Here is a 14744-nt window from a genome sequence, read left to right on the forward strand (position 1 = left end):
TTAGAGCCTAGTGACGGTTACCGGAAGTGCGTTTCCAGCAAAGTCTGGCCATTATCTAGGTTCTAGATGCAAAAGACAGAGCGCGATGAGGAAAGCAGCATCACGCGTTGTGCCGAAGCTATCGCAAAAATCTTTCCAGATGATTTCTTTGAGTGCAAAACGCATTCTCTCAAAATTCCTGGAGATCATAAAATCTCTCTGAATTTTGACATGCGAGCTTTTCCACAATCCTCAGATCTAAAAAAAACAAAAAACAAAAACCAAAACAAAACAAGGCTGCATGATATTCTTTTCATTTCCATGTACGGCCAATAAAACTGGTAGCTTCCAATACGAAATCCTTCTTACAATAAAATAATTCCTATGTACTTTATAGACTTGAATTTTTGCATTACTTCACGGTACATTAGAAGATGGAAAGACAAAAGATCTCCAGTGTGTTGGAGAGTTAAATGAACTACGTTGTCAGTGACTTCTGCGCCTGGAGTGTGACTCCGGGTGAAAAGTACTGAAGTCCGACGTGCCTGTCTTTTCCTGAGAAATTCCCCCACTCAGGGCTCAAGAGCGATGACACTGGTTAGCGTTTCTCCGGGGAATCGGCCGGGTCTCCGCAAACCGGACAGCAGGTTCCTTTCACCGACTCCAGACGGGGGCACGCAGCCAGGGGACAAGTCTCCACCACGCAGGTGACCTGGCCACTCTGAAAGGCAACATTCAAAGCTCATGTCCACGTTTCTGACAGTGACATGACCTTTTTAAAAGTTTCTGCTGATACGCACTCTGATTGGCTCTCTCAATGTCACGAAAACTTACCCACTGTATGAGCTCATTTTTACACGTAACCCTGCCTGATGCCTTATTTCTAAACGTGCAGCATGAAAGGCGAGGCTGGAAGTTCTGGCTTATAAAATGCTACCTCCCAAACCGTAGGGCACGGGGTGTGACCTACACGAGGAAGCTCGTGGGTTTTCATCGTGGGGAGAGGATCGGCATCAGCTCTGTTCAAAAACTCAACTCGACAAACACTGAGCGGCTCCCTTCTGGTGGATCCCAGGAGACACGTTTTAACACTTAACCAAGTGCTTTCAGGCAACGCCACCATCGCGAGCCTGACTGGAGAACAAGGAGATGAACTCAAGCCCCATTTCCGCCTCTGTTTACCCGTGTGACCTTGGGAAAAGCCCACTAAACACCCGGAGCATCAGCTCCCTCAATCATCAGTGAAAATGTGAAAAGCCCACATGGTGTCCAACAAGTGCTCCTTAGGGAGCGGCCGTATTTACATCGATAACCAGAAACCTCGAGAACTCACATCAGTAGCTTGGCCTTGAAAACAGGCCTCAAATCTACTCACGAGAGAGACCGCAGTCCCTCTCTTGAATTCTTCAGCTACGTCTCAAGTGGCAGGCCAGCAGGAGTCAAACAGGAGGAGGAAGATGGAGAAACTTCTGGCAACGCGTACCTTACACGCACAGCGAATGCAGTCGTCTTTCATCCAGTGTTCCTGGTCTCTCCTCTGAATCCCTTCATCATCCGTGCATCCCGCCTGCCTGAGGCGTGCCTCCAGCTTGTTTATCTGACAGAGGAGGCGAAGGAAAGGAAGTGGGAATTGAAACAGTGGCAACAAAGCAGATAACTAACACGGTGTGATGAAATGCTCTATCGTGTGAGCACACACCTAGAGGGCGAAAGAAACTTCAAAGCCAACATCATTTTTCTTAACTTTTTTTTTTTACCCCAAACTTACTGACTCTCAGTCATCTAGGGTCGAAGCTAATAATTCCCTAGATGTGGCAAAATATTGAAGACGGATCTGATATCTGACACGGGTAAGTTACAAAGAATAGGATTAGAATCAAAGGAGTGACATTAGATATTTGAGAGAAATCTTCTCGGTAGTCATGCATCTTAATTCAACAAGTCAAGAGTTTATTTTCTTGTACTCAGGTGATCATAAACAGCATTCCTTGAACACATGTTTATTAGATTTCAAAGAGAAAACAATCCAGGGTGTCCAGGAGCTTAAGATTTGGTAGAACAGCGGGTCAGTAAGTCACAGTTAGATAATGAGGGTACGTACATCAGAGGGAAAGCAGATGGCAACCCTCTCTCGGTTCTCCCTCAGGGAATAAGGGAGGCCTCACGTGGGGAAAAGCATTTGAGCTGTAAGCGGACATATGACAAAAGCATTCAGAACGAGCAGGGAAAAGGCGTTTCAGACAAAAGGGAAAAACTCCGACCAAAGCATGGGGACCACAAACAGGTCAGTATCTCGGGAATATACATTGCTGTGGAAGGGTAAAAGGCACAGGGGGAGTGCTGAGGTAGTCAAGGCAGCCATAAAATCAGGACCTTAAGAGTCTGATGAATTAATTTAGATATTACAGTCTCTAGACAATGGGGGAAGAATTACAGTGATCACTGTAAGGACATTATGAAGGCAGACCAGTGAGGGCAGAGGAGATCCACATGGGCTCAGCTGAGAAAGGGAGAAGTGAGAGTGGGAAACGCCACCGGGCAGGTGGAGCTCGCTGGTGGGCCTGGGGGGAGGGAAGGGAGAAAAATGCAAGACTGCGAAGTGCCAGGTTTCACAAGGCCCCTAAATGATGGTGACATTCGCCAAGATACATTCTAGAGAGCGCATTACGAAAGAGTAATGGTCCACAGAGAAATTAAACATGCTTAATTAAGAGGAATTTTAGAAAGGATGAAAATAATATAGTTTTCCAAAAGAAGAGGCTAAGTCCAAGAGCAGTGAATGACTTAGGAAAGTTGCGGCTGCACTGCTATGGGCTGAACAGCGTCCCCCAAAAGTCGTATGCTGGAGCTCTAACCCCCAATACCTCAGAATGTGACTGTATTTGGAGACAAAGTCCTTAAGGAAGTAATTAACTTCATGGGGCACCTGGGTGGCTCAGTTGGTTAAGCACCCGCCTCTTGTTTTTTTTTAAAAAATTTTTTAACGTTTATTTATTTTTGAGACAGAGAGAGACAGAGCATGAATGGGGGAGGGTCAGAGAGAGAGGGAGACACAGAATCGGAAGCAGGCTCCAGGCTCTGAGCTGTCAGCACAGAGCCCGACGCGGGGCTCGAACTCACGGACTGTGAGATCATGACCTGAGCCGAAGTCGGACGCTTAACCGACCAAGCCACCCAGGTGCCCCTCTCGGTTTTGACTCAGGTGATGATCTCACGGTTCCTAGGTTTGAGCCCCATGTCGGGCTCCGTGCTGATGGTGTGGAGCCTGCTTGGGACTCACTCTCCTTCTCTCTCGGCCCCTCCCCAGCTCATGGCTCGCTCATGCTCTCTCTCTCTCTCTCTAAAAATAAATAAATAAACTTAAAAAAAAATTTTAAGTAATTAACTTAAAATGTGGTCATGGAGATGGGGCCTCACCCAGTGACTGGTGTCCTTCTGAGAAGTGTAGATTAGGGTCCAGACACCCAATGACAAGTTCATGTGAAGAGGAAAACCAAGGAGAGAGACCTCAAGAGAAACCAATTCTGTCAGCACCTTAATCCGGGACTTCCAGCCTCCAGAACTCTGAGAAATAAATTTCTGTCGTAAAGCCACCTAGCCTGTGGTGTTTGTGACTTCTGTGCTAGCAAACTCATATGAGCATCATTAGCACTAGATCCTATATTCTCAAAAGACCTTTCTAGTGTGTGTCTAAGAATCATTATGTTTTTCTCCTCTAGTGAACGTTCCTTTCAGATTCTCTGAACTCTGTTATTTGGTGGGAAATTATAAAACAATTTCAAAGACTTGACCATTGTTCCTTATATGTGACAGAAACTGCTGTGCCCAAGAAAAATTTGGATACAAACAAGAGACCAAATTAGATGTCCTGAAGACGTAAAAGCAATGATTTATTTTTAAGTGGTAATTGAGCACCTGCTATATGTCACCTAGTCCTAGGGAAGACTACAATGATAAATATTCCTGGGTTTCTCTTCTTAAGGAGTCTGCAGTATAGTAGGGGAGAGAGGATTTGTGCAAAAATAAGTATGCTACAAGCCCATATGTTGTGTGTCATAAGAGCATACACACAATGGCATGAGATTTCAAGGAAAAACAATTATTTCTAGGGAAATGGGGTAGAAAAGGGAGTAATCAGGGAAGAATTTACAATTTAAATGGTACTTGTGCTAGGCCTTGAATAAAGATGGCATTTGGCTATGGGAGTATTTATGTACATGAGCATGTGGGCAAGGGGACAGTACATTTCAGCTAGAGGGAAAATATGTGAATGAAGTTAATAAGAGGGGAGGGTGAACAGCGAGATTTTAACCTGGGGGGAAAGAAAAACATAAAACGTGAGAAAAGTTATTTGGAAATTAGATTTAAAAATGGGTTAGGACTACATTTTAAAGAGCCAAGAATACTCATGAACTTGGAATTCATGAAGGAAACAAAAAGTCTTGATGTAAAAATAATAAATAAATAAATAAATAATAAATAAATAAAATTGATCATGTAAAATATTTGACCACATTTGGGTTGAAGTAGGACAGCAGGATGGGCCTTTGGGGGTAATTTATTATTATAGTGGCTACACTTGGGAAGTGACATCCATTGTTCATTAATTTGTTCATTACCCAATAGGATTATTAAGTATGCAGTATATGCCAGCTAAACACTGATGAACTAAAAGGCTAAATCTATGGCTTCATGTAAGCAGTGAGAATGAAGACAATTGTAGGATAAATTAAAAATTATGATGGAGGCAGGAATGATAGGGTTTTACAATGACCAGATGTGGACTGAATTAGTCTTTGCCTGAGCAGGATCATGGGTGAACGAAAATCATATAAATCTCTAGAGATGTTAGTGATTATGGTCTAGAAGACTAAGACAAAAAACAAAAACAACAATACTTTTATTTCCAAAAATACTGAGAACATGAAAACATTAGTAATGTTGAGTAAGTCCAAAACAAACAAAAAAAAAAACAGGAGAGGCAATTCTAAGGTATGAAAAAGATATTTAGGTGACAATTTCTATCCTCAAGGAGAAAACTATAGAAAAGCAAAATAGACAAATGACAGCAACACATCCATTGTAAATTCCTGGAGCTCAGGGGAATAAAGTATTTTCAAATGACAAAGAAACTATTTAAGGGAAATAGTCTGAGAACTATGTACCATAAATGTAAGAGATATAATGCACGATGAAATTTTGTTCTGGACTTAATTATAAAGTCTTGAGAATAAAAGGCTGTTTGGTGGGAAGTCAAAAAACATGCTGGACCATAACTTTCTTTTGCCTATTTTCCCATGTGCTTATTGCTAGTGTACCGAAATACAATTTATTTTTGTATGTTTATCTTGTGTATATTCTGTCCTGCGACGTTGGTGGACTTACTTATTAATTCTTGGAATAGTTTGGTAGATTTCTTGAAATTTTCTAAGACCTCTTAGAAAATCATCTTAAAATAGTTTTCTTTCTTTCTTTCCAATTGGTAGACCTTTTCCTTTTCTTGCCTTATTACACTGGCAAGGACTCCCATCACTGTGATTAATAAGAATGGTGACAACGGGCATCCTTATGTATTGGCAATTCTAGAAGGAAAGCATTCAATCATTCACCATTTAGCCTACTACATTACAGTGGGTTACACTGATTGATTTTGAGCATTAAGCCAGTCTTGTATTCCTCAAATAAACTCCACTTAATTATGTTGTATAATTCTTTTCACGTATTGCTATATTTTATTTGCCAATATTTTATTAAAAGTTGTTGCATCCATGTTCCTGAGGAATATTGGTCTGTGGTTTCTGTCTTTATATTGCTTTTGTCTAGTTTTTGGTATCAGATTAATACTATTTTCAAAAAATGAAAAGTTTTCCTTCCTCTGCTATTACTGGAAAATTACTGTTAATTTTTCTTTAAAAATTGGTAGACTTCTCCAGTGAAGCCATCTGCACATAAGAATTTGGGGAAGAGGTTTTTTTAAATTAATAATTCAATTTCTTTGGCAGCTATAAAGCTATTCAAGTAATCTATTTCATATTGGGTGAATTGTGGTAGTTTGTGTTTTTCAAGGAATTAGTCCACTTGATCTAAGTTTTCAAATTTAGGTGTGAAGATTTTCCTTCTTTTTGCACTGAATTTATTTAGTTGTTACTTTTCTAGGTTCTTGAGATAAAAATTTACATTGATTTGAGAGACACTTCCTCTTTTCTATTGTCTGTATTTGGGGCTACAAATTTCCCTCTCTGTGCTACTTTATGTTAATTTATGCTCCATTCTCATTCAGTTCGTTGTATTTTTTTAATTTCCCCTTGACACTTCCTCTTTGATTCATAGACTCTTCAAAAGTGTGTTGCTTCCTTTCCAAATATTTGGTCACTGTCCTGTTGCTTTTCTCTTATTTCTAGTTTTACTGTGCTGTGTTCAGAAGGCAAGCTCTCTATGACCTGAATTCTTTAAAATTTATTAATGTTTCTATTATAATCCAGAATAAAGTCTGTTTTGGTCCTGGAGATGGGCACTTGAAAAGAGGGAGTGTTCTGTTATGTTAGAGCGAGTATGCTATACAAATGATCCTACTGTTTGAAGACATTTTTGCATTCTTCTGAAACTTACTGACTTTTCCTCTTAGATGTTCTCTGTATCATTGAGAAAGGAGTGTTAAAGTTTTGAACTAAGCAGATTTGTCTATTTCTCTTTTCAGTTTTATTAGTTTTTGCTCCATATATTTCAAATATTTTCCAGTTCTCTTAACTAGTGCATGTATGCTTAGGACTTGTCTTCTTTGCGGTTGGTTCTTTTATCATTATAGAATATCCCTTTCTGTCCTTGGTAATCTTTCCTCTGAGATCTGTTTTCTCCAAAATTAACTTAGCTACTCCTGCTTTATTTTGATTCATGTTTGCATAATATATATTTTCCACCATTTTACATTCAACCTTCCTATATTGTTACCTTGGAAGTTAGTTTCTTATAGACAGCTTAGAGTTAGGTTATGCTTTTTATTTATTTTTATTTTTTTTTAATTTTTTTAACGTTTATTATTTTTTTTTTGAGACAGAGAGAGACAGAGCATGAATGGGGGAGGGTCAGAGAGAGAGGGAGACATAGAATCCGAAGCAGGCTCTGGGCTCTGAGCCTCAGCACAGAGCCCGATACGGGGCTCGAACACACGGACCATGAGATCATGACCTGAGTCGAAGTCGGATGCTTAACCGACTGAGCCACCCAGGCGCCCCAGGTTATGCTTTTTAAATAGTTTGTTAATATCTGTCTTTCAATCGGGATATTTAGAATATTTACATCTAATAAAAGTATTGCTCTGTTAGGGCTTAAATATACCAATTTAGTATTTGTTTTGTTTTCTACTTGTGGTTTCTGTTTTTCACTTCCCTGTGTTCTTTTCTTTGAATTCCTGGTGGCTGCTTTAAAATCCCTCTCATATCATTGTAGTATCTCTGTCACTTGAGCGTTGGATTCCACTGTCTTTTTTTTTTTTTTTCTCATTCCATTTGAGATCTTCCTGGTTCTTGGCACGATGAATAACTTTCTATTGAATATGGACATCTTGAGTGTTATGGTATGAGAACTCTGGCTGTTATTTAAACCTTCTGCTGCAGGTGTTTTCCTCTGAAACTGCTCTAGCAGGAGAAGGAGGGCAACCACACCGTTGCTTCAATGTGCGAGTAGAAGTCTACGTTTCCCACTTGGTTTCTGCTGATGCCCAAGGGAGTACTCTTCGTTAATACTATACGGAGTTGAGAGTCTTGGCTCTCCGTTGGGCCTCCACTTATACCTCACTAGCTGGGAAAGGTAGGTACGTTTTTTCACTGTTCCTCACCCAGCCTCCACGAACACCACCAGGTGGGGAAAGGAAACAGAGATCTCATTACCAGTGGGAAGCAGTGGAAGGTCCTAACTGTCCAAGAGGCCTCCTCTGACACCACCCCAGTGGGGAAGGAGAGGGGTGCCTCACCGCTACTGGGTAAGAGCGGAAGTGTCCACAGTCTCCACTGCTTTTGATGGTAGCCACCTACAAGGGATGCAAGCCCCCGTTTCCTGCTTGGCCTCCTAGGACAGTAGCCTCACCGGGGGAGTCAGGATGCCTCAATACAGCTGGAGTGGGTAGGAGTCTGGGCTCCTCACCGAGGAGCCCTGCTGACAGTGGGTGGACTCACAGTTGTCTGTTTTGTTTAGCTGGGGTAGGGTGGTTATAGCCTGCAAGTTTTCTCTAACACTAGGCTGCCCATGTCCTGGTCTTTTGCCTAGAGAGAGTGAGGTTTCGTTGGGCCTTTCTTTCCTTCTACCTATTGTCGTTTCGAAGTTGCCAGACTATTCAGCTCCAAACTGGGTTACGTGAGGAAAAAACAAAAACACTGAAACCCGGGAAACATTACGGGCCCACGGTCACTAGCCAGAAAACTTTCTTTCCTCCACCATTCTGAGTCTTCCTTTGTTGGTTTAAATGTGATGTTTAGGGTTTTTAGTCGTACATTTCAAGGAACAGACGGAATGGATCAGCTCCTTTAAAGACACAAAGTGTCAAAACTCACACAAGAAATACATGTCCTGAACAGCCTGTATCTATTAAAAAATTAAATCAGTAATTTAAAAACCTCCCAACAAAGAAAGCACCAGGCCGAGATGGAATCCCTGGTGACTTACACTGAAAGGAGAAATAAATAAGAGCAATACTTCACAACCCCTTCCAGAACATAGAAGCCAATAGAAAACTTAAAGCCAAAGCCAGATTAAGAACCAGGAGAACAGAAAGCTACCAACCAGTACCTCTCATGCACGGGGGTGGTTAAATTTGCAACAACACAGCAGATTTAATCCAACAATGTATAACGACACTTACATATCATAATCACGTGGGATTCATTCCTGGGAGACAAGGCTTTTAATATCCAAAACCAATTAGTGGAATCTATGATATCAACAGACTAAAAAAAACAAATCGTATGTTCATGATACCAGTAACAAAAAAAGACCCGACAAAATCCAACACTTACTCACGATAAAAACTCTCAGTAACTCGTAACAATGAGGAATTCTCACAAGTTGATTTTAGAAAGCTACAAAAATCATCATATTCAATGATGAGATTCAGGGGTGCTGTTCACCTAAGACGGGGAACTCATTTCTCACCAGTCCTATTCAAACTTTTACCAGAAGTCCTAGTAAATCATCTTATATTTCTTTATCTTACATTTACTATCTTACGGCATTAGTCGTAATGAAATAATAAAAAAATAAATAGGGGCGCCTGGGTGGCTAAGTCGGTTGAGTGTCCAACTTCGGCTCAGGTCATGATCTCACGGTTTGTGGGTTTGAGCCCCACATCGGGCTCTGTGCTGACAGCTCAGAGCCTGGAGCCTCCTTCGGATTGTGTCTCCTTCTCTCTCTGTCCCTCTTCCACTCATGCTCTGTCTCTCTGTCTCTCAAAAACGAATAAAGGTTAAATATATATATATATATATATATATATATATATATATATATGGGAAAAAATAAATAAATGGTATATAGATGGAAAGAAAGATACAAAATTGCCTTCATTCACAGATGACAGGATCGTCTATGTTGAAAACCCCAAGGAATTTAGAAAACCTCTCTCCTTCGGTGTTTTTTTAGTATAATCACAAAATTGTGCAATCATCAGCAGGATCGAATTTTAAAACACTGCATTACACCAAAACGAAACATTGTATGCATCAGCATTCAACCTCCATTTCCCTCTCCACTCCCGGAGCCACTGGTTTTACTTCCTATCTGTATAGATTTGTTCTGTTTACAAATCTATAGATTTGTTTACAAGCCTTACAGCTTTGGACAGCTGGTGTATCGTGTGGTATGTGACATTTGCTGACAGGTCTGTTTCACTTAGCATAATGTTTTTTTTTTTATTTTTTTTAATGTTTTATTTATTTTTGAGACAGAGAGAGACAGAGCATGAACGGGGGAGGGCAGAGAGAGAGGGAAACACAGAATCTGAAGCAGGCTCCAGGCTCTGAGCCATCAGCCCAGAGCCCGACGCGGGGCTCGAACTCACGGACCGCGAGATCGTGACCTGAGCTGAAGTCGGACGCTCAACCGACTGAGCCACCCAGGCGCCCCGCATAATGTTTTTAAAGGCTCCTCAGTGTTGTCGCATGTATCAGTACTCGATTCATTTCTACAGCCAAGTAAATATTCCATCGCATCGCACCACATTCTGTTTGATCAGTTGATAAATATTTGGGTTATCTTCACTTTTGGAATAACACTACTCCGAATACTCATATACAAGTTCACATGTGGATCTATGTTTTCATTTCTCACAGATAGGTACCTAGGAGAAGCTGAGAATTTTCTAAATCTTCAAGTTCTAGTTGCTTTTTGTTTAACATTTCCTTTTGCAATTTCTCTTTCTCCTTTTGCATTTTACTATAAGCAGGAAGGTTAAGTCAGAACATTCCTTCAATACTTTGCTTAGAAATCTCCTCAGCTAGATATCCAAGGTCATCGCTCACAGGTTAGAGTTCCACAAAACAGTAGACATAAATTACCTAAGTTCTTTGCCATTTGTAACAAGGATCATCTATCCTTCCGTGTCCAATTACATGTTCCTTACTTCCACGGGGGATCTTACCAGAAGTACTTTTAACATCAGACTCACCTCATGTCATTTTTCTTATTCTTGATTACCTACTCTCCAGCCATACTCGACATCTTTCTGTTTCTTATGTATGTCACAACTTCCTTTAGCTTTCATTGTTTCACTTTCCATGGTTTGTTACATTAGTTAATGTTACGTTGGTAACATTACCTGTCCCTTAATTCAATAGAAGCCTCTGGAGTATCTTTGGTTCCTTTCTTTCACTCATCCTCATATACTTGTTCAATAAAGTGATGGATCTGGGTTTTCTGGAACAGTTATAATTTATGCTTTTCTTCTCCAGGCTAAATTATTATTATTTTTGCCCCCGTTGAACTCATGAAAAGACTCACTTTGGCTTAATAAATTACAATGGTCAATCTGTTGCTCTGTATATCTCTCTTCATACCTGTTTGTTTGTTTAAACGAATTTTAATTCAGACCAAGAATTTTGTCTTTGTGACCACAAGGTGTCTTTCTAGCTTCACATTCCGTCCTTCCCACCACCCAACCAATTACCAAGTTAGAGCGAAATATACGATCTTGCCTAAATATGGGCCATGGATTACCTATCATTAACTTATCATCAACTGCACCTTTCCACAGATCTCAGGAGAAATCTAGACAACCATACCCCAATCTCTTTCCATGTATGGTTCTGGGTTAGTCCTACCCATGAGAGGCACTCACGTACGATTGGGAAGGAGAGCAGTATTATTTTCGAGCACTGTTGTTAACAGGTACACAGGCTGACCTCGAGACTTCTGCAAAATTGCTGAGATTCACTGTGGCTTCCAGGTAAACTCCTGTGGACCAAATAGCTTCCCGCACCTGATTCTATGACTTCTGTTCCTCTCACTTTTCCAAACAGTTGTGAAAACCTCTGACTTCTTGTATGAAAATCCAATATTTCTTGGAACAACTAGAGGAGTTTCTGTTATTTTCACTGAGACCTGACTTATACAATACATCCCCTTGGGTAATAAAATAAGTTTACAGTTTACATTTAATTTCAGAATTTCATCTTTCTATTGAGAAAACCATAACAAGAAATAACAAACTATCAGAAACTATCAGAAAATAAAATTCCCTCTAAAATGTCATAAAATTGATGTGGTATTCCAAATGATTTTAAGTAAACACATGCAAATAGTTCAGTGAGATCTGTGCATCTCCCCTGTGCTATTCGTCAATACTCAAAATTAGGCACTTTTTGAGTTGTGTCATAAGGTCTGAGATCTGACTGTGTACGATACAATTTCTGAAAAGTGACAGAAAAAATAAGTTGCCTGTCATGATTATGTAATTCTGTGAAAATTTAGTTCCATATAGTAAAACAGGTAGACTCCATTTTTTATCACCTTGTGGCCCTGGAAATTGCATCAAAATATACAGGACATTTTCTTTTCTACAAGCAAAAGCTATATCTGCAAGATAAATTCCTAGCCTATAATGTTTTAAGTAAATTCTAGCTCTGGCTAATAATGTCACAACGACAGAGGTATAAACAACATAAAGCTCAACCATAAAATAATGAATACCTGTATGATAGGGTCCTAGAAAATGAGAAAATATACCCATTATACTAAAGCGTTGTGGAAAAAGCATATACCATATGAAGACCACGGTTCAATTTTATTATGTCTTGACATTTATACCAAAATATAGTATATGCTTCTCTTATTAATTTTAAATATTAAATGCAACCTTGTCTACCTTATTTAACTTGAATAGAACTTGAAATAAGTGGTTTAAGACCTGATTTGGATGGCTTGGATTTCCTTTTAAAAATCTGATGGCTTGAGTCTGATATATGTCTTATTATACTCTATATTCATTCAACATGATACCAGGGATCTGAGATTTTGTCCCCAAGTTTCAACTCTTCTTTATAAAGTACTTACTGTGACACCAATTTGAAAACCTCGCTCAGAGTTTACTTTTAATTAAAGGTATACTTTTTTAAATATCATCTCATTATTTATTATATACAACCACCTCCCCGACCAGACACCCTCCACAGCCAAGTAAATCAGGCACTATCAAAAACTGAAATAATTAAATGTTCTGAGTGTAGCTTTGGCTCTAATTATCTCTGCAATGATCAGAATCATATTTAAAGGGCAAATATAATCCGCTATAATCCACCGATTACAATGCAGCTAGAATACCATGGAATTTGCAGACCACTTTCATTACTTTGATTCTATCATGGTTAAGGGATCAACATCAATGCATATCTTTTCTAGACATTCCAAAGTCACCTAATAAATGTAAACGACAAACAACGGAAACTGTCAAGACTGACACTATCTCACAGCCCCGTAGACATAATGCACCTAGGGTTAGAAAGTAAAGGTCGAAACCCTTCGCTAATAATGAAGGTTGGAATCTTTTCTCATAGACAAGGGACAGGTCTCAAGAACAACAATAATCTCCTGTATGATGAGTACCACTATGGACTACTGTTTCCATATCCTGTTTAATCTACTTCTTCATTGTCTTTAATTTGACCAAGAAAAATACACATGACTTTATCTGGACGCTCATTTTTCATACATCAAAGCGTTTGAGTTTTGTTTTTTATTTATTTACAGGATATATTGCATCCATGTTGACGGGCAATAGAAAAGCCACAAAGCTGCACACGCTGAATCGTCAGAAATGTCTGTCTTTAGCTAAGAGGCTCACTTTCACCATTTCAACGCTGAAACGCAGGTCTTTGTACAGTAATGACAGATTAGTAGCAAATCCTAAGGGCTTCTCCTATCTGAAAATACGGCTTGCCCTCAGCACTCCTGTCTTCTTCCTGTCCACCTCTGAGTGCCTACTGCTCTGGTCCTAGGTGTAGCTGTAGACGCTCCTGAGAGCCACCCAGGAAATGGGTTCCATTTATCTGTGTTCCATTCTCAACTCTTCTCCTTGTTCAATCGCCTTTACACGATCTGCATTGATTTCCCAATGCTGGTATTACGTCACAGTTGTTTCTTTATCCCATTTTTTACCTGTGAAGATTTTGTTAGGCGTCATTCAGTGCGCACACGGCTCTGTGCACCACTGCAACGTCTTCCCATCTGCGGAAGGGAAACCTCGGACTTCTAGAAGAGCTCTCAGGACCTTTTAACTGCCTCTTCCAGCCTTGTCTGGTCCTAACACACCCTTTGTATTCCTGATAGCTCTGACACTCTTTGCATTACAACAAAAAGACTGCTTTTCAACAAGCACAGGAAAACCCTGGATGGCGAGTAACCTGTTCTGTGAGTGTTCCACCAGAAGAGCAAACACTTCTAATAAATTTTAACTCGATAAACGAGCGATGTCTTGCAACACGAGGAGTACGTGATGCCGAATGTCACATGATCACAACCGAGCCCATGGTTCTTCTTTTTTTTTTTTTTTTTTTTTTTTTCAACGTTTTTTATTTATTTTTGGGACAGAGAGAGACAGAGCATGAACGGGGGAGGGGCAGAGAGAGAGGGAGACACAGAATCGGAAACAGGCTCCAGGCTCTGAGCCATCAGCCCAGAGCCTGATGCGGGGCTCGAACTCACGGACCGCGAGATCGTGACCTGGCTGAAGTCGGATGCTTAACCGACTGCGCCACCCAGGCGCCCCGTCCATGGTTCTTCTTGCTGGCTCGCCAGCTCTCTCTCTCTCTCTTTCACTGCGGGATTTTGGGGGATCATCACCCATGCTTGGAAGTTCAATCTCAGGCCGCGGTGTTTGTCAGTAATCAGTGATTTTTCAGAACGTTGGGAGGTGCCCACAACTGGCATTAGTATATTTTTTGTCACTTCAAAGGACCTATGGACAGTCCTTTGATTTTCCGTACAAGAGTAAGCTTAGGAATGCTCTGCTTCATTCTAGGTCAGGCTGACTCTTCAGTCAGACCCTTCCCTCTGCTGCCTGATTGTCAGTTACATTAAGTACAGTATATGACAAGAGTTGATTAATACTGTACTGTAGTCAACATTCGTGTGAGCGTATACAATGGCCCATTAGTGATAGTGAAAGTCGTCCCATGCAATAGCCCTCCTTTCTCTTGTCTCCCTCACACCAGCCATGAAGGTTTCAAAGGTAAGTGCAGGTTAAGTTATTTTTCTCTACGTTTTATATTTTCTTCATTATTTTG

General features: G+C 40.4%; 1 protein-coding gene across 1 annotated transcript in view; it reads right to left on the reverse strand.

The window, feature by feature from the left end:
- Positions 1-355: 355 nt before the first annotated feature.
- Positions 356-14744, reverse strand: part of PXDNL (peroxidasin like) — a 423364-nt gene continuing 408975 nt past the window's right edge. The window contains exons 22-23 of the mRNA XM_042923424.1: positions 1463-1576; positions 356-700 (exon numbers count right to left, since the gene is read on the reverse strand). Coding sequence (XP_042779358.1) covers positions 578-700; positions 1463-1576 — 237 coding nt within the window. The 3' untranslated portion in view covers positions 356-577. The remainder of the gene's footprint in view (positions 701-1462; positions 1577-14744) is intronic.

Source organism: Panthera leo, chromosome F2, assembly GCF_018350215.1.
Source record: "Panthera leo isolate Ple1 chromosome F2, P.leo_Ple1_pat1.1, whole genome shotgun sequence".
NCBI classification, from domain to species: domain Eukaryota; kingdom Metazoa; phylum Chordata; class Mammalia; order Carnivora; family Felidae; genus Panthera; species Panthera leo.